Source organism: Ovis canadensis, chromosome 9 (genome assembly GCF_042477335.2).
Source record: "Ovis canadensis isolate MfBH-ARS-UI-01 breed Bighorn chromosome 9, ARS-UI_OviCan_v2, whole genome shotgun sequence".
Taxonomy (NCBI): domain Eukaryota; kingdom Metazoa; phylum Chordata; class Mammalia; order Artiodactyla; family Bovidae; genus Ovis; species Ovis canadensis.
In genome coordinates this window covers 92,553,450-92,580,545 of record NC_091253.1, presented here as the reverse complement: position 1 = coordinate 92,580,545, position 27,096 = coordinate 92,553,450, and the positions used below count along the sequence as shown (strand labels likewise).

The window sequence follows — 27,096 nt, the reverse complement described above, 5'->3', positions numbered from 1 at the left end:
GTGCAGGTCTTAATTATAAATTCAGGACATTGCCAAAGATGTCACCATTTTAACTTTGGTGAAGTTGATGTCTTAACCGTTTCTCCCTGTGCTGCCTGCTGTTTGTCTTCCCAGGTACATCCAATGAGGTGGCCCAGTTTCTCTCCAAGGAAAACCAAGTCATTGTCCGCATGCGGGGGCTCCCCTTCACGGCCACGGCTGATGAAGTGGTGGCCTTCTTTGGACAGCATTGCCCCATCACCGGGGGGAAGGAAGGCATCCTCTTTGTTACCTACCCAGATGGTAGGCCCACAGGGGATGCTTTTGTCCTCTTTGCTTGCGAGGAATACGCACAGAACGCACTGAGGAAGCATAAAGACTTGTTGGGTAAAAGATACATCGAACTCTTCAGGAGCACAGCAGCTGAAGTTCAGCAGGTTGGTGGCTTTGCCTTATTTCTGTCCGCTTTTTGCTTAATTTATTTTTTAATTGAAATATAGTTGGTTTGCAATGTTTTAGGTATATAGCAAAGCAATTCAGTTTTATATATATATATATTCTTTTTCAGATTTTTTCCATTATAAGGTATTATAAGATTGAATATAGTTTCTATTCATTATTTCAGATCCCACATTATTCAGTGTGCTAAAATAAAACTTGGAAATTACAGAAAGTATAAGCACATAAAAAAGTCTTATTCTGTAACTAAATGAGAGCCACTATTAATATACAAAAAAAATTCAATCTTTAATTCTGTATCTAACAGCAGCATATAATTCATTTAGAAAGTCTATTTGCCGGGTTTTGTTTTGTTTTGTTTCCTATCGTTAGAAATTTCTAGGTAAACGTGCTAATAAAATGGTTAGTTTCTGATTGATTTCTTTAGAACTGGATATAGGGAAATAAGGTTTTAATGTCTTGCCAAATTTATTTCCCAAAAGGCTTGATCAGTTTCATACTGCTGGGAGAGTGCAAAGTGTCCTTTTGTCCTGCTGCTGGTCATCCCTTTCAGAACTGAGCACTCTTTTTGAGACACGGACAGAGCAGTCAATTCCCGAAAACATGCCAAGATCTAAGCATAAAACCATCTCTAGGGTCTCAAGCCTTTCAGCTGTTCTTCTTGACTTACAAGCTGATCATTTCACTTCAGGGGTCAGTTAGCTTTGCACCTGAGATCATGTTGACTGTTTTCACATGGCTCTTCAACTTATTCTACTTGATTCGATAGTAGGATATAGTCATTTTAGTGATTTTCTTTGGTCTTTTTTGCAAGCAGTTCAGACACTGACTCTACTGTTACTTCAGTGAGTTCCTAATATGATTTTGTCTAGCTTCTGCAAAGCCCATTGTAATGATTTAAAATAGTTCTCCAAAGTTAAATAGAACCATCATCTGCTAGAATATCAGACTGATTTTATGCTGAAATAAATGTAAGCGAAATGCTACATTTATTCTGTGTTCTATTGTACTGGTGCTCTTGAATCTTAAACTATGAGCATACTTGTAGTATAATCAATTGTACTTGTTGAAAGTGAGAATCATAAATTCTGAATCTCTAAAATATGCTGAGCATGCTCAAGGCTTAAAACATCCTGCCCAAACTAGAGGGCGGGGGGTGAAATTTTTATTTTAGATCTTTAATTCAAAAGAACTGTTTCATGGAAATCATGCCCTAGAATGTATTACCCCAGAGCCTTGGCGGCGGCGGCGGCTGCTGCTGCTGCTGCTAAGTCACTTCAGTTGTGTCCGACTCTGTGCGACCCCAGAGACGGCAGCCCGCCAGGCTCCCCCGTCCCTGGGATTCTCCAGGCAAAAACACTGGAGTGGGTTGCCATTTCCTTCTCCAATGCATGAAAGTGAAAAATCAAAGTGAAGTCGCTCAGTCGTGTTCGACCCTTAGCAACCCCATGGACTGCAGTCTACCAGGCTCCTCCGCCCATGGGATTTTCCAGGCAAGAGTACTGGAGTGGGGTGCCATTGCCTTCTCTAGCTACTGTTTGTTTATTGGCTTGGATGTAGAGTATTCTGTCTCTGACTCTGCCATAGGTGGTTTTGAGTGTAGGGGGCAGTTTTCTCTTTCCTGCCTCCCATCTCTAATAATTTATTTTAATACGTACTGAAGTAGTCTTAGACTTTCCGCTGTCTTTGTTACTAATAATCACTTAACTCAGAATCTTTTTACTCACCTTCTATTTGGCAGGTACTGTAGGTGCTAGACCATTTCCTGTCCCAAGTTTGTTTATAACCACATTTGTTTTCTATTCATGTTCTTCCCCCAATGTTTGTACAGTGTCTGGATTGTTTGTATATTTTCTTAAAGTCTTGCTTTCTCTTTGGCTGTGTTGTGTTTACTTTTTATTATTGTCGCCTCTTATTCACCTAGCAGTTGGACAGGCTGTGAGTGAGGAAGTTAGGGCAGTTTGGGGGGAGTTCATGGATTGTCTTATATTTTTAGTTATGAGCTGGCAACTAGTTGGGCTTCCCTCCTAGCTCAGTCGGTAAAGAATCTGCCTGCAGTGCCGCCTGGGTCTGATTCCTGGGTTGGGAAGATCCCTTGGAGAAGGAAACGGCAACTCACTCCGGTATTCTTGCCTGGAGAATCCCATGGGCAGAGGAGCCTGGTGGGCTACAGTCCATGGGGTCCCAAGAGTCAGACACGACTTAGGGAATAGACCACCACCACATGAGATGATAAAGGCTACAGTGGTAAATGGTTCAGAAATCTTGGGGATTCCACACATGGCATTTGCACAAGGACCTCCTCGTATTATTAGCTAATAGGCGTACTCTAAACAACAACAAAAGTAGACAACAACTTTGTAACATCAATTTTGCCTGGGAGCAATTCTTTCTCCACTCCAAAATGTTCCTGACCTCTCATCCATTCTCAAGAGAGCTGAATTCCATGAATTTAAAAGATAGGATCCTCTCTTTAGCCACTCTCTCAAATTCACATGGAAATTGATTTTCTATTTTCACTAATGAATTTTTTTTTCAGGTTTATGTTATCCAGGCATTCTGCTTTACATATCATTATAAATGTGACATATTTTAATGTAATTGAGTCACTATTTGACCTGTGGTTCCTTTGCTGGGTCGTTTTCTTTATATTTTTGGGTTTGGAGGTGAAATGTGAAGATAATATTGAGAGCACAATTTAATGAAATGAAATCTAATAGGTTGTCCATAAGTCCGCATTTTAACAATATGTCCTGAAAAGCAGCAGACTTGAAGAGTACTTTCTCAAAGCAGATAGTGATGCATTTGTCTGTGGGAGAGGGTGAGGGTGGGATGATTTGGGAGAATGGCATTGAAATGGTATATTATCCTATGTGAAACGAATCGCCAGTCCAGGTTTGATCCGTGATACAGGGTGCTCAGCGCTGGTGCACTGGGATGACCCAGAGGGTTGGTATGGGGAGGGAGGTTAAAAAAAAAAAGTCCTTAATCTAAGTTCATTGTGTTGTGTGTGGCATATACCTCAGAATGCCTCTAACAAAAGTGGGCTCACGATCTCCCAGCTAAAAAGCATGAATGACTTTCTCTGTGAATGCTTCTCAGACTGTGATGCTGGTTGATCACCCGGGGATCTTGTTAAACTGCAGACCCATACGGACTGAGTTGGGGTGGAGCTGAGAGGATGCATTTCTAGCCATTCCCTAGGGACGCCAGCCCTGGCCTGCAGGCAGCATTGCAATAGCGAAGCTCTAACTGACTTCTGTTTTGCTCCGAGCACAGGTGCTGAATCGATTCTCCTCGGCTCCTCTCATTCCACTTCCAACCCCTCCCATTATTCCAGTCCTACCTCAGCAGTTTGTTCCCCCTACAAACATTAGAGACTGTATACGCCTTCGAGGTCTTCCCTACGCGGCCACAATTGAGGATATCCTCGACTTCCTGGGGGAGTTTTCCACTGATATCCGAACTCATGGGGTCCACATGGTATTGAACCACCAGGTAAGAAAATCACTTACTGGGAAGCTGATTTGCTGCTTCTTATTAAAGACACTCTTCAGTAAACAAGTAACAATTGTTCATCTGTTTGTATAGTATGTTTTGCAGGAAAAATTTAACTATAAATGCAAGAGATCTTTTAAGATGAGCTCCAGAAAGAATGCTGGAGTTGGTATAGTAATTCAGATTCAGCTTTGATTCCATTATCACATACATTCGCCAAGGCATCAATAGCATCAGGTCAGAGAAAAAGACGTTATCAGCATTTTACTACTGCAAGTACCGAATTCTGCTGGAGTGAGAACGCAATCATAGACAACATTTAAAAGCAATAAACATGTCTGTGCTCCCGAGTATTTTGTATCCATAGATGATTTAGAAATGGGTTATTTCATGTAGCTATCAAATCACATTTAGTAGAATGCAAACTCAGAAAGAATTTGTATCTATACCACTTGGAACAGTATGTGATCATAAGAGACATTCAAATGTATTAGTGTATTTGCGTGCGTACTAAGTCATTTCAGTCATGTCCAGTTCTTTGTGACCCACCCAACTTCAGCCCGCCAAGCTCCTATGTCCATGGGATTCTCCAGGCAAGAATACTGGAGCGAGTTGCCATGCCCTCCTCCAGGGAATCTTCCTGAGCCAGGGTTCAAACCCGCGTCTCTTACGTCTCCTGCTTTGGCAGGCGGGTCTTCACCATTAGCGCCACAGTTGTTGAGAATCCTCTGAAAAATCTAACAGATTCTTAAAGTATGCAATATATATTCTAAGCATATTAAAAATAGGTCTCGGCTTGGTATCTCTTGCCCTTTAAATAAAATTAATTATATTAGTTGCTGGGCAATTTGCCAGTATGTTGTGTTATCATAAGCAGGACAGAACTCTAAATACCCATATAGCATGTAATTCTAATGAAAGTTTTGGAACTGTTTATTAAAAAGCCAGGTTGTATTAATTTTTGAAAAGATATTTTCTGTGCATTACAGTCTGAATATAGGTTTGTATTAGAAATACCCACTTTCTCTAAACTGCTAGTTTCCCACTTTCTGTTCTCTTGTGAAAATGGGTCACATTCATAACCATAATCCTGTCTCACTGGAAAGTGCATGCCACTGGGTATAGGGAACCAGAAGATATTGAGTCCCCGGTTGATGCTCCACACTAACACGTGCTCACTCTTAGGTCACTTTTGAGCTATGTAACTTTTTATCCAACTAGGACTCCTCTTGGCATGTTTCACTGATGGGAGTCCTTTTGAATCAAATTCCCCACAATTCAGCATCACCAGAGAATTGTTTGGGTTCTGAGTCACCATTTCTAATAATCTAGGGGCCATTATTACTCTTTGATTAACAACTGTGGACAGATTTGCCTCTCATTGACCCTTGTGACCTACTGTGATTGCACCTGGGAGAAGTGCTTCTTTGATGACGGACAAGCTCTTAGCTGCCTCGAAGATGTTAGTTTTCCATCTTGGACTGGGTTTCCCTGGTGTCCTTAATTTCCCTGGTATGGTAACTCTGATGGTAACTTGCATGGTAATCATTTGCCATAACTAGTCCCTTAGAGACTCGAAAGAAACCCATAAAATTAAAAAAAAGGAGTCTTATGAGCCAGTTGTATCTTTCTTTCTCTCCCATAAAATGTCTATGTTAAATAGGACTAAGGCATTCTGGTCCTGTGTAGCAGAGATCCACCAGCTTTGTTTTCAATAGGATTTTTAGCAAGCTGTTAGTAACCGAGGAAATGTCTATAATACCTGTTGCCCAAGGTTTAAAATGGAGATGCAAAGAAAGAGGTGCGAGAAGGGCTCCCTCTCAGTGCTGGTGCTCCGGCTCCGGCCACCCTTCACCGTGCTCTGCAGTCCCAGCTCCTCTCCTCCTCCCTGCCTACAGGCCACATCCCAAGCTAGGCAGGCTTCAGGAAGGAGGAAAAGGCATGTTACTCGTCAGTTAGGGACAGACTGGAGAGCCCATAGAGAACACTGGTTTGTTCATTTTCATGTAGGAGATGGGTAAAGCTCTAATACTGGTTCTGTTACTAGCTTTTTTCAGTTGAGTGAGATTTAATCAGGTTTTTCAGAAAGGGAAAAACCCAGTGTACAATCCTGTAGTTTGAAACCGCAATCACAAGGAGACCCTTTCAAAAACCCATAAATCTAATTCTAGTTGATAAAAACCCAAAAAGGATCACTTTCAGCTATGAGCTCTCAAAACTTACTTCTTCAAGGTTTTGTGGGCAATTCTGTTGATTAGGTGATGAAACATAAGTCAGGTTTCAGTAGATCTTACTGTCACCCAGATTTTGTGGCTAAAATGTCTGTACCATGGGTGATTGTCACTGTGCATGTTTTGTAAGCAACCACTTCCTTGTTGAAGGAGACAGTCTCCTTTTGTTTTTATTCTTCCTTACGCGCTCAGGGCCGCCCATCAGGAGATGCCTTTATCCAGATGAAGTCTGCGGACAGAGCATTTATGGCTGCACAGAAGTGTCATAAAAAAACCATGAAGGACAGATATGTTGAAGTCTTTCAGTGTTCAGCTGAGGAGATGAACTTTGTGTTAATGGGGGGCACTTTAAATCGAAATGGCTTATCCCCACCGCCATGTAAGTTACCATGTAAGTTTTTCTTGGGTCTTGGCGCTATTCTACGCTATATGCTGGTAGGTGCTTAAGCTGCTTTCATAACTTTCTGTGCCCCTGGTTCTTTCTAAGGCAGGTGAGGTGGTTACATAAGGCTTTCCCATCTGAAATTGGTAGTATCTGGTAATCATTTAAGACCTTGGTTGTGGACACCCATAATTAGAGATGCTACATATACCTCCTTTCAAATTATATTCTTGCTTTTCCAATGATAAGCACTTGATTTCTGAAGCTTAGTGTGCTCAAGATAAGCACTGACTCTGGGAGGCAACCTGGCTATGTAGATATTTTAATACGCATTTAAAGGTTAAATATAACAGATCCTTTTTGTTTTTTTCCTGCAATATATTGCGGGTTTTTTTTTTTTTTCCCAAGCAAAGGGTGATTTGATGCCCATTTTGCATTTTTAATTTTTTGAGCATTAAGTATTTTGGGGGAAGGATAACCTGAAGAGCATCTCTCTTGCTGTCCAGGATATCTGGACAGTTTAGTAAAAACTAAAATGCGTAAATAAATTAGCCAAAGTTACCATTGGATCACAGGATCAGTGCTTAAATCAAGCCGTGCTGTTGCTCATTGGCACCTGGGTGCAAGCCATCTGGAATCCTGTTTGAGAGGAATAAGCCCTTTAGCATGGAGACCAAGTTCTGGTTCACAACTAAGGAGCATCTGGAGATCTGATGTTCGAAACTTGAATTCCTGAGAAAGTTTTCAGTTTTGAATAAGACTTTTTCTTAGGAAGTATGTTGGGTATGTTTAAAGAATGTAGCACTCAAAGTATAGTCTAAAGATAACTAAGAAAGTGAACTGGATGGTGTGCTTGATTCCAGTAAAATGTGGAGTGTTAAGACATCACTTTCTCGTATAGAGGAATCCATACCAATAAACCTATTTGATAAACTGTTATTCATAGAACATTTGGTAGGGCTTAATCCTTTATTGCCCTTGGAATTCCTAAATGCTAATATTCCATTTATCTGCTGCTTGCTGTTGGTGAATATCTAAGAATTGATCACTAATGACTATAAAGTTTAAAACATTCTTATTGGGCTGAAGTGGATATCTTAATGCAATCTGTTGTGTGTTTCCTGTGCATAAACCACTGATAATATCAGTAACTTTTACAATTTCCTTTATTGATAATCTATCAAGCATTGTAAGATAAGGGAATTTCTCCATCATGTATAACCCCAATTCTTTTACTGTGATACATTTTTTACTTCTCTCTTCCTAGTGAAAAAAATGGTCATTACAAGCTTCATAAGACTTGTATTTCTCTTTCCCCCATCACAAACCCTAAAATAATAATTTTTCAAAATTTAAATGCATTTGTACATAAAAACTTACTTCCATATTTTTATTTCCTTCTGAAGATTTTAATTAAAATTCAGCTGTTTGTCATTTTAATGGAAGAGTTTGCTAATTTAAAAAAATTAGAACCAGTTTGTGCACGCTATCGTGCTTGTTCTGGTAGTTTAGTCGTTTAGTCATGTCCGACTCTTGCCACCCCTTGGACTGTAGCCTGCTGGGCTCCTGTGTCCGTGGAGATTCTCCAGGCAAGAATCCTGGGGTGGGTTGCCATTTCTCTCTCCAGGGATGCTTGTTCTGCTGCACTTACTTTTTTCTGCCAACTCACTTTAGGTGACCCTCTCTTTATGACTTAGGTGCCTCAGTTCTGTTTGCCCTTTTTCTGGACTTTTTCAGGCCAGGGATCATAATTCTAAAATTATCTACACACTAGGTATCTAACCTGTAACAGTTTTTGATGGATATGAAGGAGGCACCCCAAAATTGAATATGAGATCAATATGTTAGTCTTGGGTTTCTGGTTTGTTTGGAGGGGTTGGGGTTTTTTGGTTTTGTTTGTTTTGGGCTGCACTGCTTGGCTTGCAGGATCTCAGTTCCCCAACCAGGGACTGACCTAGGCCACGGCAGTGAAAGCCCAGAACACTAACCACTAGGCCACCAGGGCACTCTCGGTCTCGGGTTTGTGTACCCTTATTCAGCTAACTTACTCATCTCCAGAGACACACAGAAACCTCTAAGAAGACCCACAGACAGTAGAGGTTTTCATGTGAAAAGTTATCCATTGGGCCTCAGCTGTTTGCAAAATATATTAGGTGATCCTAGGTTTGAAAATTGAAGATAGGGACCCCACATTCAGGCTACCACTCAATTATCTCTCTTGTTGGGTGCAGATGTCCTGAAGGGTTGTGCTCATCCCACACATTAAAGCTAGGGACCAGCAAGTGGTCTGACTTAAGTGAGTTGCTGTCTTCAAAGACTTTGCATAGCCAGAAGACAAAAAATCCTGTCCTTTCTAATCTAATCTGAATCCACTTTTCATCAGCTGACTCTCAGGAAGACTTACACATATTATTTCTTCAGGATTCTTTTTCAAGGAATCTGACTTTTTTACTTTTTTTTGCACTGGTCTGAAGATGTCCATTCATTTTGAACACCCACCTTCTGGGTTGCCTTGAAGTGTGCACAGTACAGAGATAATCTACTTTTTGGTTACTCTGCTCTGTCACGGTCTATGCTTCGGCATAGCACATGGTCCTGGCGAATAGTATTTTACCCTAACTGTGCTGTGCTGTAGAATCGATAAAAGGATGGACTGGCAGTGTAGCTCTCAAAAGGGAAAAAAAAGAAAGCTTTTAGTTTGAAGTTACACAAGATGTCAGTCTGTCCTGTGTTTCTTTCCTCGAAGAGTGAGTTTGTGGTTTCTTGCACTTAGGAGCAGGGTTAAAAAAAGAAAAGAAAAAATTGTGTCACGAAATTTTGAGAAGACTTGAAAGTCCACTTAGAACCTTTTTTTTTTTTTTCCCCAAATTTCAAACTAAGAACCATTCTTTAGGTAGATGGAGTGTGTGAGATTTGAGATTGCTCCTAGGTATTATCTATGTAATCAAAAGGCAGTTGCCTGGGACGGTGTGCAGAACTGGTCTCTTTCTTTCAAATGTGTGTATAGAAGGGTGACCTCATGGCCTCAGTGCTTGCATGCGTCAGTATCACTAATATATCTCAAGGTCTCTCTCTCTGTTTGTTTAGGCCTGTCCCCTCCCTCCTACACATTTCCAGCTCCTGCAGCAGTTATTCCTACTGAAGCTGCCATTTACCAGCCCTCAGTGCTCCTGAACCCACGAGCACTGCAGCCCTCCACGGCGTACTACCCCGCGGGCACCCAGCTCTTCATGAACTACACAGCGTACTACCCCAGGTAAGGCTCACAGGAACAAAGGACTCCTTTGATAGCCGCTACCTGAGTCCACAAAAGAATGTCACCCGCTACGTGGAAGGTTAGCATGGCAGGCTGCAGTTTCTGGTCATATATATATATCTCTGTCCAAGAAGGTTGTTTCAAGATAACCAGAATGTTTATTTCTTTTATCCATCTCTTATTGACAGCATAGTCTTTTCGATTACTTGTGTATACAACTTTCCCTTTTTCCTTCTGTTTTAGGGTTGTTCGTGAGTTAGCCCAGTAATCATTATAGAGTGACAGTATCATGTGAATGAATTACAAAACAAGAAAATCTGTGGTGAAGGCAGTTAATTTTTAAGGATTCATGTCAGCCCAGAGTAGATAAAAACTGTTTTAAATTTTATAGGGCTTGTATTCTTTCCCTTCTAAGTCTTTACTAACAAGTCCAGAATGAGATTTTTCAGTACTTTCTTAGACTCAACATATTTTAAATCTGATTGTTTTTAGTTGTTCTCAATTTCTTGGAGGCAACAGGATATAATGGAGAGAAATTCATCAGTCTCATCTCTTCTGCCCGCAGCAGTTCACTTAACCTTTCTGGTTCTTAAACAGTGATGGGATCAGCCATGTTTCTGGAGTCCCTGAGTCCCTCCCAGGTCTGATTGCCTGTGATTCTAACTTGGATATATAATAACTTCTCATTCTCAATCTTCTTTTCAAAAAAAAATTTTAAATCTTTGTTTAGTTACTAAGCAGTTCACTTTATTAAAATAAAATTTTACTTTGGCACAAGCAATGTTGCTCAAAATTCTTTTTTAAGGTATGCAAGGGCCTTGTTTTTGCTTTCTCAACCTATTTAAAATAGATGTGTTGAATACATCCACCAATGTGCCTGTGAGGTTTTGACCTGGAACTTAACTGTCTGATCTCTAGAGTTATGCCACACTGTGGCTTTTTATTTTTGTTGCTTGTTTGTTTGTTTGTTTGGCTGGGGAGTTTCATTGGCCTTGAGGCATGGCTTTCGGGATCTTAGTTTTCCGACTAGGGATCAAACCTGAGTCCCCTGCAGTGGGGTGTGGCGTCCTAGCCACTGGGCCACCGGGGAATTCCCGGTCCCACTGTATTTCCATGCCCTCTCCATCTACAGCGTCCTCACAGGGAGCAAGAACATTGAGATCTTGGTGGCAGTGAAGCTTGCAGCCAATAAATTTAGTTTTTTGGGAATTTTAAAAACTTTCATTCTTGTTTTTAAATGGAAAATATTGAAAATTTTCTTTATTGGGGAAGAACAGTGAGAAAACATGATAATCATCAGCTGACCATCTTTTGAAAATTTGAAAAGGTCCAGAAGCATGAGTAATTATTCTGGGTTGAGTACTGTGTCAGGCACCCACTCTAGTCCCAATCTGTCAGCTTCTCTGGAGCCTGTGACAGTCACTTGCTGGTAGCGGCTCTGGTTATAAGAAAGATCTTGGTCTTTCTTACGCCATCAGAATGCTAGGAGTGGGATGCTCTGTGCCCCTGGGTGTCGGGGGCACTTTTTTGTGCCTGTAATACCCTTGGAGAGCATCCAGTTCCATCATTGCCTTGCTCTCTAGACACTGTTAAAAGAAGGAATCTCTTAGAAATAGTTTCCCATCATAGTGAGTTGGGAGCTTAAGTCTGGAACTGAAGCCCCAAAGGCAAGAGAAACTGATTTATGGCTTAATAGTTCCTGTAATTTTTTTCTACCAGTAGTTTTAAAGTTTGTAATGTCCTCCTTATGAAGTCTAAGAGGATAGAAGTAGTGAGTAAAAGTAGATTCAGATTTTACATAACTCTAAGTCCAAAAGTAACCTCAGTTATCAATTTGAGAATCTACACATCTGTGTGCTTGTAAATAATGTGACATACTAACATATGCTTGGTTTGTCTTTTCAACTTGCTAGTATGTCACTGACTTCTTGCCTAAGGAATATCTGCAAATTTACCTCACTCTTATAACTTCCCATGATAACTAACAAGTTACTTCCCATTCATGTAACTTTCTAAGAATGAAAACATGTCATAATTTTTAAATTCCTGTATTCTTATAGACATCTAACTGTATCTTTCTCTATTAAACCTCATACTGATCGTTAAATACTTCTATGGAACAGTTCCACAAAAGTGGGATTTTTAAATCATGCTTGTGTGTTGTATTTAAATTAATATTTCCAAATAACTCCTAGTATGTTTCATTATTTGAATTTTCATTTCCTTCATTCTGGGAAATTATACACACGAACAAAGTGTTCAAACATTGGAATGTTCTGTTAACCAGACTTAAAGTCTGATATAATCTAAAAAAAATATTCCAAAAGTCATCAAATATTTTATAGTTTTGGGAGAACACCACTAATTTCTAACCTCACATGACTCTAATGTAAATGTTGAAAGTATATTTTGGCTTATTTACTGATGTGTAGGAAAATGGGAGATAGCATACTTCAGGCTAAAATAGGATATTAAATCGGAAGCTCTGGAGTTTGTCTCTTTTCAAATTAGAAATAAATTTAAATTCCCTCCACTTTAAAAAAATACTTTATTGAAGTATAGTTGATTTACAGTGTTGTTTATCTCTGCTTGTACAACAAAGTGATTAATTATACACATTTCCTTTTTCTTGTTCTTTTCCATTATGGTTTAATCTGTTATTCAGTACCTCTGTGTGTAACACATTTGGAATATTAGGATTAATAAAATATGAACTCTTTCTGCCATAGGGTAGCTAACAGAATTCATCCCTGTGCAAAGTCAGTGACTTCAAAGGGCTCCTTCTGCTAGAGGGCATTTGTGCTTATTTTATTTCCTCCTACTTGGTATACCTTTCAGTGGGTATTGCTCTGAGAATATACTGATAGCATCTCTCACCATAAGGATTTGGATTACTTAAGGAACATGTAAGGAAAAAAGCAATGAACCAGTTAATTGCTTTTTGTTTATTACTAGATGAGTTTCTAGCAATCTAAATGTGTGGCTGTGACAACAGCGTCTTGAAGAGCTAGTGAAATTAAAACAAGTGGTTCTGTTTGCTGCTTAAGAACATTGGTTTTTTCTTTCTCCACTTGAAAGAAGGTTTCAGGCACCAGTATGCCAGAGATTAGCCTAGGATACAAAAGAAGTGTTGATGCCCACCCTGCTTATCACTCAAAACTTCTCTCCCATTACACCTTCTCTCTCCTATTACATAAAGTCCTACCTTTTGTTCTGACCTCTCATTTTTCTTAGAAAAGAATATTCTCTTTTGCATCAGAGCTATAAGCACAGGTAAGAAACGTGCTAGATCTTCAGCTAAATGTCATATAATTTAAAGAAAGGTGGATTAACATAAATGTCTTGTGTATATCCATTGCCTCGCCTTTTGTAGGACACATAATTAATAACATATTCACCTTGAACCAAAGTAGAAGGCAAGGGGGTGCTTGACATTTTTAATGAGGGATGCTTTATTTGCATGCCCACTAGAAAGGGTAGGGGTTGGATGGGGGATCCTTTTATTTCTTGGGATAACTCGTTATGTGAAATCAGCTCCTTTCTATCCAAGCATTAAATACATATATTTAGAAATAGTGAAACATTCTGCAGTGCTTGGTTTGTCATGTCGTTTTTGTATTCTCTCCTGAAATTCTTTGTAGTGAACCGAAAGAATTCCAACCCTCTGAGAGATGCCTGCATTTGCACTTGGCTTTCTTGTTCCAGTCGCCTTTGTTTTATTGAGATAAATATAGGTTCACACGCTATGTAACAAACAGTACAGAGGCATTCCATATACACTTGAACTCGTTTAGTCACTAAGTTGTGTCCAACTCTTTGTGACCCCATGGACTGTAGCCCACCAGGCTCCTCTGTCCATGGGATTTCTCAGGTAAGAACACTGGAATGGGTTGCTGTTTCCTTATCCAGGGGATCTTGCTGACCCAGGGACTGAGCCATGTCTCCCGCTTGGCAGGAAGATTCTTCTCCGATGAGCCCCTGGGGAAGCCACATTTACTTGCTGAAAGCTTTCTGATAGGAGCAAGAAAAAGAAAGAATTCTTGTTTTAAAATTTTCTTTTTATTTTATAACAAATACTTAGTGTCAAATGCAAGCTGGAACTAAGCATGCAATAAAATGACACTCAGTTCAGTTCAGTTCAGTCGCTCAGTCGTGTCCGACTCTCTGCGACCCCATGAATCACAGCACGCCAGGAGTTCACTTAGACTCACGTCCATCGAGTCCGTGATGCCGTCCAGCCATCTCATCCTCAGTCATCCCCTTCTCCTCCTGCCCCCAATCCCTCCCAGCATCAGAGTCTTTTCCAATGAGTCAACTCTTCTCATCAGGTGGCCCAAAGTACTGGAGTTTCAGCTTTAGCATCGTTCCTTCCAAAGAAATCCCAGGGCTGATCTCCTTCAGAATGGACTGATTGGATCTCCTTGCAGTCCAAGGGACTCTCAAGAGTCTTCTCCAACACCACAGTTCAAAAGCATCAATTCTTCAGCACTCAGCCTTCTTCACAGTCCAACTCTCACATCCATACATGACTACTGGAAAAACCATAGCCTTGACAAAAATGACACCAGAATGTTGTAAAATGTGATATTAGTGCAATTTCAGACAATGCAATAATGAAGACGCACCAGATAATTTCTGTTAGTGGAAACAACTTTTTTTTTCTTTCCCAATTTGAATGTCATTTCTAAATGACATAAGCAAGAACTGTTGTGGACCATGGACTGTACTATCAGTGCTTGAGAATTCAGTGTAGTTTCATGGAAGAAGTAGTTGTTTACTAAAGACCTTATATAATGAGGAACTCAGGGAATTTAAAATATACTTAAAATTATTAACTTCAAGGAAAAAGCTTTAATTACTCAAAGCACTTAATTGACTTCAATATATAGTTTCCCGGCCCCCCCCCCCCATTCTTTTTCTTAAAAATGTTATTTTCAGGCATAGCTTTTTAAAAACCTATTACAGAAATTTTCAAACAAGTAATTTGGGAATATATCTATTACTCAGTATTTTGCCAATCTGGTGTCATCATATTAAGGACATTTTAAAGCACAGAAACCTAGACATCATTTCTTTCATGTGTTACTATTTATGCGCCCAGTTTATCTCTAAGTGCCTTATTCTTAAGCATTAATGCTGTTGTTGCACTCGATTTCTTCTCAACCCTGTGGACTACAGCCCGTCAGGCTCCTCTGTCCATGAGATTCTCCAGGCAAGAATCCTGGAGTGGGTTGCATTTCCTACTCCAGGGGATCTTCCTGACCCAGGGATTGAACCCATCTCTCTTGGGTCTCCTGCATTGGCAGGCAGATTCTTTATTACTCTGCCACCTGGGAAGCCCTTAAGTATTGATAACTTTAGTTAAAGCAGATAAACTTAACTAGAACACATATGCCTATCTTGATAAACAAAATAAGCCTCTTTGCCTCCACTGCCCTATGTAAGCATTTCCTTGGTATATATTTATTGCACTGAAGTAGGTTTAAAGGAAAAACTGACACTTGTCTATGAATTTATTTAATAATGGAGTAATGCTTTTTATTTTATTATTTAAATTCAAAATAAACCATAATAACCACAAAATTAGAATGGGATTGCTTCCAGACAGGGTGTGATTTGGGAGGAAAGAATGTGATGGAGTCTTCCTGCTTGCCTTTTGCTTGTACCTTTCAATGTTGTCCTCAGTTCCTATTCAAAAATAAGACAAAAGTGCATTTAAAAAACAAAAACCCAATGAAATGTGCCTGTCTGGAAATCGTTGTAATGTAGCATGGATCACAGTGTGTTTTGCTTGCTTCTTCATCTACAACTTTTCATCAAAATACTACTTTTTAAACTGTTGTGGTTCTCAAAATATGTAAGATCAGTTATCATTTTGTGCTTTAAATCAAGCAAAAAGGTTACTTTTAAAATAATTTCTGGTGTCGGATATAGTTTTCAAATGTAAAATGAAGCTTTGTGGGGACAATTCTTGTTTTGAGTAAGCAGTCTGTAACTTTACTATGTATTTGGAACATATTATGATAAATGTAGTAGGGGGTTAAATTTTTGTAATCTTTAACATAATTGGAGTAAATTTAAGTTTAGCTACCAAACAATTTTGACAGTGCCTAAATTTGCTTACTATTTTAGTGAAAGAGATTCTCGAAATAGTTCTTTATTCCTTCCAAAGTGTTTTTATATTTCTTGGTTACTTCAACTTTCTCCAGGAGGGAGATGCACTTGGAAAGAGAGACTTGTAGCCTTTAAAAAGAGCTAACAGAAATGGAGGATCCTCGTGTACTGCCCAGTCCATCTACATGAGTATTAAGCTCAAAAGAATGTTGCAAAGTCAGCCTTCTTGAGACTGTTCACTTCAGATGAACAAGTTAGTTCAGAAATTTCCAAATGGAAATTGATTCCAGCCTTTACACTTGCTAGGATTAAAACATTGTTTCTCCAGTCACTTTCCAAATATAGGGTCTTTATGTCACTAGGGTTATTAATAACTGTTAAACAAAGACTCGGTGCAGTAATTTTGCAAGGAAGTAGAAACCAGATTTCTTTTTGTAAGACTTCTTAGGATGTTTTCTGTGTTAATGTGTTTTTGATGTATTGTGACTCATTCAGAGGAGAGTATAATCTCTCCTCTAGTTTTCTTTTCCCTTAACCTCTTTCTCTAATAAGGTAGATAATGCTTTTGATCTCTGTCCTCTAGAGAAATATGACAAGTCATTTCATTGTTTTGTCATGCTATAACTGCTTCTACTTTGGAATGCTATCCGTGTTGCCAGTGTTTGAAGTGAAGTGAAGTCACTCAGTCGTGTCCAACTCTTTGCAACCCCATGGACTGTAGCCTACCAGGCTCCTCCGTCCCTGGGATTCTCCAGGCAGGAATACTGGAGTGGGTTGCCCTTTCCTTCCCCAGGAGATCTTCCCAACCCAGGGATTGAACCTGGGTCTCCCATATTGCAGGCAGATGCTTTACCATCTGAGCCACCCGGGTAAGTTGTAATTATTATGAGAACTGTTTTTGAAAGAGTATATATTTAGTTTTCTTGGTTGTTAGACACCTTGGGCTTCAGTGTTTTCATATATCTTCCCCTGTTCTGAAAAAGAATTTGTAGTGATGTATTAGGATACAGAGTATTTTTTTTTAATGTGATATAAATTAAGACTTGATAAAAATATAGGAAATGTTTGGTAGTCTGGCAGTTAAATTAATATTGGGATAACAGTCATGGGCTTTGGGCAGGAGGAAACTTGAATTGCACACTCATAATTTCAAAGGAAAAGAAGTCATAAATTTCTCAGGGAAATCCAGTTTTTCTCCTCATTGAGTTTGAGTGTTATTACTCAAATCCATAGAGAGAACATGGGGGAGATCTTCCACTTTATAACTCATGTGTTTGACTCCAGCCACAAGTATACATATATCCCCTCCCTCTGAGCCTCGCTCCAGAAGTTTCTTAACATGATCTCAGAGTCACCTGCTGACTGAGTCTTAGCAGCAGTGTCTGCATAACTGTGATGCTCTAGCAGTCTTTTGAAAATAAACCTTTGGGGAGAACCCCCCACCATGCTGTTTTCTTTTTCTCTTCATTTCTTCTCACCTCCCCTCAGGTCTTTGCTCGTTCAGGCAGCCCCAACAGGGTTTCTTAGCAGTTCAAGGGCAGTCTCCTTGTTAGTTCATACAGTCTGTCCATGCCCTGTAGGAATTCCGTGTTCAGTGTTGGGTTGACTCATTCATTTGGACCCTAACCCTTGGGTTCCTTTGTGGTTCTATCAGTTTTTGAAACTTTGCAGCTTTTGAGTACCGGTTACATTATCCCTGATGGCTCAGATGGTAAAGCATCTGCCTGCAATGCGGGAGACCTGGATTGGGAAGATCTCCTGGAGAAGAAAATGGCAACTCACTCCAGTACTCTTACCTGGAAAATCCCATGGACGGAGGAGCCTGGTAGGCTACAGTCCATGGGGTCGCAAAGAGTCGGACACGACTGAGCGACTTCACTTCACTACATTATTGGTACTATGTCCATCTGAGACTTTTTTTTTTCACAGAATGTTGGGATCTTAAGTTTCCCAACCAAGGGATTGATCCCATACCCTGCTGCAATGGGAACAGTCTTAACCACTGAACCACTAGTAAAGTGCTTCTAACAATTTAATTTTAGAGTAACCACTAGAAGAACTATGGTATCCATTAGTAGCAACTCCAGTTCGCTTCCCTTCTACCCACTTTACTTGCCCCTTCCTCATCCCTAAATAACTATGAATCTATTTTCTGTTTCAATGGATTTGCCTGTTCAGATGTTTCATATAAACAGAATAATGCCGTTTGTGGTCTTTCATGACTAGTTTCTTTGATTTAGCTTGTTTTTGAGGTTCATTCATGTTGTAATGTGGATCAACAGTTTTCATTCCTTTTTATGGTTAAACAATATTCCATTGTAGGAGTATACAACATTTAGTTTATCATCAGTTGTCAGACACTTGGGCTGGTCTATTTTCTGACTATCAATACTGCTGTATACATCTGCATTCAAGTTTTTGTGTGGACCTAGATTTTCAGCTTTCTTTAGTTAGGTATGTTCATAGGAGTAGAATTGCTGGGTCATATGGTAACTTTATGTTTAACTTTTCAGAAACAGCCAAACTATTTTCCAAAGGGGCTTCACCAACTTAACATTCTCATTAACAATGTTCTGGCATTTTTCCTTTCTTTACACCCTTTTCAGCTCTTTTAACTATTTTCATGGGTGTGGATTTGCTATCTCATTATGGTTTAGATTTACATTTCTCTAACTATTGATTTTGAGTAACTTTATATGTAGCTATTCACCTGTTTTCTTTGGAGAAAAGTTTATTGAAGTCCTTTGCACATTTTTTAATTGAGCAATTTTTCTCAACTTTTTTAGTTGTAAAGTTTCTGTATATATTCTAAGTAGGACATCTTATATGACTTACAAATATTTTCTCCCAGTCTGTGGGTTGTCTTTTCATTTTCTTGATGATGCCCTTTAAAGCACAAAAGTTTTTAAGTTTTGGTGGGTTTTGTTTTTGGCCGTACCACATAGTAAAATCACGGATTCCTAACCATTGGATCACCAGAAGAAAAAAGTCAAAGTAGAAAGTGTTAGTTGCTCAGTCATGTCTGACTCTTTGCGACCTGTTGGTATGTCCATGGAATTCTCCAGGCCAGAATACTGGAGCAGGTAGCCTTTCCCTTCTCCAGGGGATCTTCCCAACCCAGGGATCGAACCGAGGTCTCCTGCATTGCAGGCAGATTCTTTATCATGTGAGCCACCAGGGACTAATTCCCCAAAAGTTGTGAATTTTGATGCAGTTTTGTCATATAGAATGCAAGGTCATGAAAATGTATTACTACATATTCTTATAAGAGTTTTGTAGTGTTAGCTCTTGTACTTAGGTATATTATTCATCTTGAATTAGTGTTTTATACAGAGTAAGGTAGAAGTCTCAGTTCATCCTTTTGTATGTGGACATTTCACTGTTCAGCACCGTTTACTGAAAAGAGTTATTTTCTCATCAAATTATCTTGAAACTCTTGTCAAAAATCAGTTGACCAGGGACTTCTGTGAGTCCTAGTGTTGACTGCATGCTTTCATTGCTGAGGGCCTTGGGTTCAATCCCTGGTCTGGGAACTGGGATCCCATGGGCTAACAAACAAGCAAATGAATTGACCATAAATGTAAGTTTATTTCTGGCCTCTCAAATTCGATTCCATTGATCTTTGCCTATCGTTATGGAAGTACCATACCAAAATTACTGTAGTTTTATAGTAAAGTTTTTAGGAAATTCAAAATACTTTGCTCTTTTTCAAGAAAGTTGGGATGTTCTTGGTCATTTGTAATTCCATATATGTTTTAGCTTCAGTTTCGTTGATGTCCGGGAGGAAAAAAGACAGAATATCATAGCTATTTCATCAAATATACAATCTTAGAGTATTGCCATTTTAACAAAATTAAATTGTCTGTTTATGAACATAGACTATCTTTCCATTTATTGAGATGACTTCTATTTTTTAAGTGTTTCATAGTTTTTAGTGTGTAAGTCTTGCTGTTCCGTTGTCACTTTTTTTGTAATATTTTGTTCTTTTAATGCTATTATGAATGCTTTCCTTATTTCATTTTTGGGTTGTTCACTGTAGTGTATGTATGTATGTGAAAGTCGATCAGTCGTGTCTGACTCTTTGTGACCCCATAGACTGTATATGTAGTCCACGGAATTCTCCCGGCCAGAATACTGGAGTGGGTAGCCTTTCCTTTCTCCAGGGCAACCCAGGGATTGAACCTAGGTCTGCCCATACTGCAGGTGGATTCTTTACCAGCTGAGCCACAAGGGAAGTCCTGTTGTAGTATACAAAAATGTAATTGATTTATTTTGTACATTGATCTTATATTTGTAACCTTGCTGCTTTGAATGAATGCTGCCTGTATAGGGGGAAGCATTGAGCAGGAGTTAAGAAATCTGGGTAGTTCTTTGGTTTTGTGAAGAGCTAACTGGTTGTTAGACCTTCGGGAAATTATTTAACTCGTAGTTTCCATTTCTACCTCTGTGAAAACAAGAAGGTGTGGCTGAATGATGGCTAAAGTCCCTCTCAGCCCTGAAGATCAGCACTCCCTCTCTGCTCACAGTTACACATAGATTGACTTTTGGTCTCTAAACAGACTCTCCTTGCAGAGAGTTGTAAAAATCTCTCCAAGTAACTCAGATATGCAGATGAGTTGACAATGACTGTTTTAGAGACTTAGATTATGGGCAGCTTGATGTCAAGTAATATTTTCAGGCTTCCATATTTTAGATATGATGAAATGGAAGAACGGTGATGGAAATAGCAAGAGTGAGAATAATAACAGAACAAAAAATTAATGCGTTTTATGGTTTGTGGAGTATTTCGATATGTTAAGTCATTGATGCTGAAGGACAGTTCTGTGAAACTAGGAAGTGTTTTCATTCCTGTTTAAGAAATGATAAAATTGGAGTTCAGAGAAATTAAGTGACTTGTTCAAGGTTACTGTGCTAACAAAATGGAGGCTAGGATTGGATTCACCATCATCTGGTATCATTCCTGTTAAGCTATCAGTTAGGATTATGTAGGGTAGATAATCTCAAAAATTTTTAGTCCCTTTCATGATGTTTACTTGTCTTTGAAGTGGGATAATTACCTACTTAGAATGATTTGTGCTAATAATCTAAAGCTGTGAATCTTTATTGCTCTTTTAAGCTAATGACTTTTTAAAAAATCCCTATGGATATACAAGTATCAAGCAACTAATTGTGAAAAACAGATTGGTATGGGACATGGTGAAACTAATTTCATAATATGGTAATAACTTGAGTTACTACATAAAGAATGATTAGTTATTCATGTGGCTTGTGTTTCTTGGAGGTAATTGTTGCAGATACACTAAAAGGACCCACCAGGAGTTCCCCCTCATGTTAATGGTGGTCAGTGGAATTTGTTATGCATCCCTTCTAGTTTACTTGGCCCCTCCCCCAACACACACTTTCTTTTTCAGTTCGGTTGGAAGAATGACTCATGGGTGCTGTAGTACTTTGCTCTCATATTGTTCTGTACTTAACTGTTGTGCATTTGCTTGTATACAGGGAGAGAACAGTGTGTTCTTGGGAGCAATCATTTTGTATACTTCTGGTCTCTGGCTATGGTTCTGTTACTCTTTTGTGTTCCTGACTTTCCTTGCCTTAGTATTCCTAGTAATTAGCCAGTTAATCATCAATGAGCTGGGCTTTGGAAGTGGTGCTGTGGTTGAGTGGCTGCAGAAGTTTCCTTCTCTCCTTCCTTCACTTAAGAATCTCGGACAGAACCGGATCTCTGGGAATACCCTGCATCTAACTCCGCATTAACCCTTCTGTCTTTCCAACTCGGGGCTTTTGTAGAAATGGGGGACAGAATAGCTTGTGGTGTACTTACCTGCCTTGGGAGAGAGAACTGAGAATTCTAAGAAAGGTCACATTGAGAAAGTGTTTCTTTAAGTAACTATTGTTTTTAGAGTAAATATTAGACATTGTCTGTTTCTATTGGTTCATTGTGCTTTCTCTCCCTTTAGCCCCCCAGGTTCGCCCAATAGTCTTGGCTACTTCCCTACAGCTGCTAATCTTAGCGGTGTCCCTCCACAGCCTGGCACGGTGGTCAGAATGCAGGGCCTGGCCTACAATACTGGAGTTAAGGAAATTCTTAACTTCTTCCAAGGTTACCAGGTCAGTACCTTGAAGAAGAAAAATACTAAGCGCCCTTATTACTTAAGCTGATGTGCCTAAAGAATGCAGCCAGGAATATTCTCTGAAACTCATGTGTGTACAAGTGCTTTTAAATAGATTTGCTTTTTGAAGAACCAGAGTCAAGGGGGACTCATTATCTGAGTGCTTACTTCAAACTCATCCCTTTGGAAGGATTAGGGCTCTTCCATGGTGTTTTAATTACTTCCACTTAATCTTAGGTGCTTTTCTTTTTCTCTTTCAGTTGGGCTACTTTGAGAAAGCTCTTTATGCACACAGTGGTGTGGGTCTTTCCATCTAGAATAAGATTGGCTAAGAAGGAATTTTCTTCAAAGTCAAATTGTTGACTAACAAAAAAATAAGAGACTTTGAGTATTTAAAAAGTAGTCTGAGTCCTTTCTGCCTGGTATGGAAGAAACAGGGTGACTCAATGAATCTTTAGATGGTAACTCTTGAAAAGAGCCATAGGAAGTGTTTCTTTTATGATAACTCTAATGAAACTGATTTTTACTGTTTTCCATTTTTCGAACACTACCTGTGTCCATCAGTTGTTCTTTGATTTTTGGTAAGAGCTCATTAAAAGCATGCAGAGTCTTCTCATTCTCATCTCACCTGAGAGGATACTTTTCCTTCCTTAAATCACATGGTTAGACCCAAACTCCTTCTTCCCTACAATGTCTAAAAATCAGTATCTTGCAGTCTTTTACTTGCACTAAAAGCAAAAATGGTCTTTCCTCTTGGAGCTGAGCCTTGCTTGAGTCATTAGAGTTGAGAAGCATTTGTAGGGCTAATCATCAAGTCCTGAAGCATTAACCATACAAAACGATAAGGGTTTTGCCTGCAGGCGCAGTTGCACTGGCACTCTTAGAATAGGTTTACAAGGTTGGTGTCCATGAACCATGGAGTCGCAAAGAGTTGGACATGACTTGGCGACTGAACAACAACAACAAATCCATAAATCGTGGAGGATTGTGGAGCTCAGCTAAAGCAATGTCAGTGGGGATGCCCCAAACCTACCAACTTACCAGCATGGGATATTTTTTGACAATTGAAGAAAATCTAAGTCTGATAGTGAAAGACTGAATGAAATTGGACAAAAGTTATGTTTTGTTACTGCTTGGCTTAGCACATTCTTTGCAGACATAGCTGTTTTTCAGAGATCAGCAGATACTTTGCTTCTTCCCCACCTGTTGGAATCCTTTGGAATGGTAAAAAGTTACTTCCCAGACTTCATATCTGATTCACTAGATTACGAAGAGAGAATTTTACCAATGGCTATTGAAAAGATAAAATCACATGGAGAATACATTTGAGTTTTGTGTTTTCTCCCATGATTTTCCAGTTGTTTTGACGAATTAATTTTTATTACATTCAAACTGAATAGCGTTAAGTGGTCATGCATACAAACTGTATGAGAGTAAACAAAACTGCTCTTCTAATGGGTATTTATCAAACCACAAACACATAATAGCAGTTATTTCTAGATTTATGGCCGAAAGATTTACAGGCTTCAAAATTAAGATAAACTACTACAGATTGACGTTATTTTATCTTCTAGTAGCCTCTAGGGAATTATTCAGTGTTGGAGCAGACCTAGTATAATCAGAAGCAAAAAGATTCTGCCAAACTATTTTGTCTCAAGGCATTTGCCTTCATTTCTGAAGTGCTTGGAATTTATGAACTGGGTAGATAAATTAGGATTACATGGGAACCTCAGTTATCTAATTCAGCATATCGAATTATTCTTGAATAGTTCTAAGGTAGTTAAAATGCATACATTCAAAATCTTTTGTATATAACCTAGTTTCATGTCACTCTTACATAAAAGTTTACTTTCTGCTGTCTTTAAGAGTCCTTGCCTTCTTATTTCTTTTTGCCTGTTCTCAGTTGTTTTAGTAATGGCCACTAACCATGAAGCTCTAGATTCTTTTAGATATGGCTTTGTCACAAGATAAAAAAATCAGTGGATGACTTTTTAAAAAAAATTGTTCTGAAGTGTAATCTTTATGTCTATCTTTATATATGGGGCCTTTGTTGCTGTTGCTTACTTATTGGGAGGTTTTCATTTGATTTCTGGGTTAAAATTTATCCTACATAATTACATAATTTATTTATGTAGGTAATAATTATGTAGGTAATAATACCAAATCCTTGGTAATAATTGTTTGAATGAGTGAATGAAATCTCTTTATGGTTTCTGATTCTGTCTTTTAAAACATACATATATATATATTATAATGGCATATGTCATTTTTATAAATGTTACTTTTAATTTTTAGATGTATGGTTCCCCTTTCCTCAGCAAAATTCTTTCTATAAAACTATTCCCACTTAATTTTTCCTTATTTGATTTGGGGTTGAAGGGGCTGGAAAGGGCTGATTTACAAAAAGAGAAGAATTGTGATTCTAAAGCAAGATGCAGGATATAGGTTCTGCTATCAAATCTGCATTTTTGTAAGTTAACCTGAGTGAGGCCCATTTTGATAAATGAAATTAATAGAATGAGAATTGAAAATATGAAGGCAAAAACTTTACTGATGAGGTCGTCATTCTGGTCGTGGAAGTAAATCTTTGTCTTTATTTTGGTTGATGGACCTCTTACTCTGAAATGGGCTCTTAGGTGTCCTTATATTAGTCCTTTAACTTTTTCATTTGCTCTTGGCATTAACCTTTGCTGTCAGTGGCTTTGCATTTTCAATAGTGCTAATTTTCTTTTCTCCTCCAAGTACTGACTTTAGTGATTATCTCTTTGGGTCGCTCACTGCTCTTGCTGCGCTGCTGAGAGAACTAGATTGATACTACAAATACAGCTAATGCTCGTGGTGCCATGGAAACTGTATTGTTAACAAGATCTGAGTTGTTTGGTAATGTTGTGGTACACTGTTCTTTTTCTGTCTGCATGTTCATCTAACTTCCCGCTTAGAAGAGATTTTTATGGTATTTAGACATGTTAAGTAAGAAACAATTTGAGATTCACAGTTACTTATATGGCTTGTATCAGCGTTAACTTGTTTCCTATGGTTTTAACGTCCTGTATGTAATTCAGTTGGTAGAACTATTCAGTTGAAATACTAACCATCTGTAGTGATTGTTTGTCCATCTTTTGATCCTGTTTGTTTTAACTTGCATTTTTAGTATGCAACCGAGGATGGACTTGTACACACAAGTGACCAGGCCAGGACTCTATCCAAAGAATGGGTTTGTATTTAAGGGCCCCAGCAGTTAGATCATCCTCAGAAAAGAAGGTAAGGCTCCATGCTGTGGAAGTTAAATTATATAAAGGGCCTAACAAAGAGAGATCAAGAATCTCGATGTTTTTTAAGTCAAGTGGGACTTCTCTTCCCTTTATGTGATATAAGAAATGACAGAAATCTTGGAAGAAATGGAGACTGAAATTAAGATTGTCATCTTAGTATCTAAGCGATATATATGGAAGCGGTTGTATGTTATTTTGGCGTACGGGAAAACTTCCATTTGGAAATTATTTTAAAGTATACAGTTAAATGATATTTAGTGTATTTGCAATATTGTGTGACCACTATTTCTGTCTAGTTCCAAAACACTTTTATCAGCTCTGAAAGAAAATCCCATACCCATTAAGCAATAGCTCCCAGTTTTCCCTCCCAATAGACCCAGGCAACCCATCTACTTCATTTCACATGTTTTTGAGGTTTATCCATGTTATAGTATGTATTAGTACTTTATTCCTTTTTTTGTGACTGATTAATACTCTGTTTATCAAGTCAGAATTAATATTCTGGCTCGATGGACATGAGTTTGAGTGAACTCCAGGAGTTGGTGATGGACAGGGAAGCCTGGCGTGCAGCAATCCATGAGATCACAAAAAGTCAGACACGACTGAGTGACTGAAATGAATATTCCATTGTATGGCTATATGAGATTTTTTTTTCCCCCATATATCTATTGATGGGCTTATGGGCTGTTTCCACCTTCTGGGTACTGTAAATAGTGCTAATATGAATAATTATGCACAAATATTTGAATATTTTAAATTATTTTGGGTGTATATTTAGGAATAGAAACACTGAGTCATATGATAACTCTATTAAGTGGGTTATACCTTTTTTTCCTAGTTTCTCTTTTCTAAAGTTGTGATAAAATAATATATAACATAATACGATTTTAGTCATTTTTTAAGTGTACAGTTCATGGCATTAAGTACATCCACATTGTTTACAAAGTCTAGCTCCTGAACATTTTACCTTCTTATGCTGAAACTCTAAATAACATTAAACACAGTCTCCTATCCCTCTTTGCCTAGCCTCCTGGAAACCATTATTCTCTTATGTTTCTGTGCATTTGACTATTGTAGTTACCTTATAAATGGAAAAACACAGTATTTATTCTTTCGTGGCTGACTTATTTCACTTAGCCTAATGTTTTTTAAAGTTCATCTGGATATACTTTTAAGTATGCCTCATTCCAAAATGATTGTAAGGTTTTTGTTGCATGTCTTCCTCCTCTTCTAAAACTAAACCTAGAGGAAAAGGATTCTGATAGCTTTTTGAATAATTTTTTCTCCCTACTAATTCAGTTCAGCTCAGCTGTGTCCGACTCTTTGCGACCCCATGAATCACAGCGCACCAGGCCTCCCTGTCCACACCAACTCCCAGAGTTCACTCAGACTCATGTGCATCGAGTCGGTGATGCCATCCAGGCATCTCATCCTCTGTCGTCCCCTTCTCCTCCTGCCCCCAATCCCTCCCAGCATCAAGGTCTTTTCCAGTGAGTCAACTCTTCTCATCAGGTGGCCAAAGTATTGGAGTTTCAGCTTCAGCATCAGTCCTTTCAATGAATACCCAGGACTGATCTCCTTTAGAATGGACTGGTTGGATCTTCTTGCAGTCCAAGGGACTCTCAAGAGTCTTCTCCAACACCACAGTTCAAAAGCATCAATTCTTCGGCGCTCAGCTTTCTTCACAGTCCAGCTGTCACATCCATACATGATCACTGGAAAAACCATAGCCTTGACTAGATGGACCTTTGTTGGCAAAGTAATGTCTCTGCTTTTCAATATGCTATCTAGG

The 27,096-nt window shown here is 38.9% G+C and overlaps 1 protein-coding gene across 9 annotated transcripts in view; it reads left to right on the top strand.

The window, feature by feature from the left end:
- ESRP1 (epithelial splicing regulatory protein 1) overlaps nucleotides 1-27,096 on the top strand; it is a 61,396-nt gene that overhangs the window by 24,148 nt on the left and 10,152 nt on the right. For 2 of the 9 annotated variants that reach the window (XM_069600612.1, XM_069600611.1), the window contains 6 exons: nucleotides 115-416; nucleotides 3,718-3,936; nucleotides 6,360-6,546; nucleotides 9,637-9,805; nucleotides 21,880-22,030; nucleotides 25,184-25,293. In XM_069600612.1, the coding sequence (XP_069456713.1) occupies nucleotides 115-416; nucleotides 3,718-3,936; nucleotides 6,360-6,546; nucleotides 9,637-9,805; nucleotides 21,880-22,030; nucleotides 25,184-25,258 (1,103 nt within the window). In that variant the 3' untranslated portion in view covers nucleotides 25,259-25,293. Of the gene's footprint in view, nucleotides 1-114; nucleotides 417-3,717; nucleotides 3,937-6,359; nucleotides 6,559-9,636; nucleotides 9,806-21,879; nucleotides 22,031-25,183; nucleotides 25,294-27,096 lie in introns of all 9 variants that reach the window. The other 7 variants (XM_069600608.1, XM_069600613.1, XM_069600615.1 and 4 more) reach the window with 4 other exon arrangements.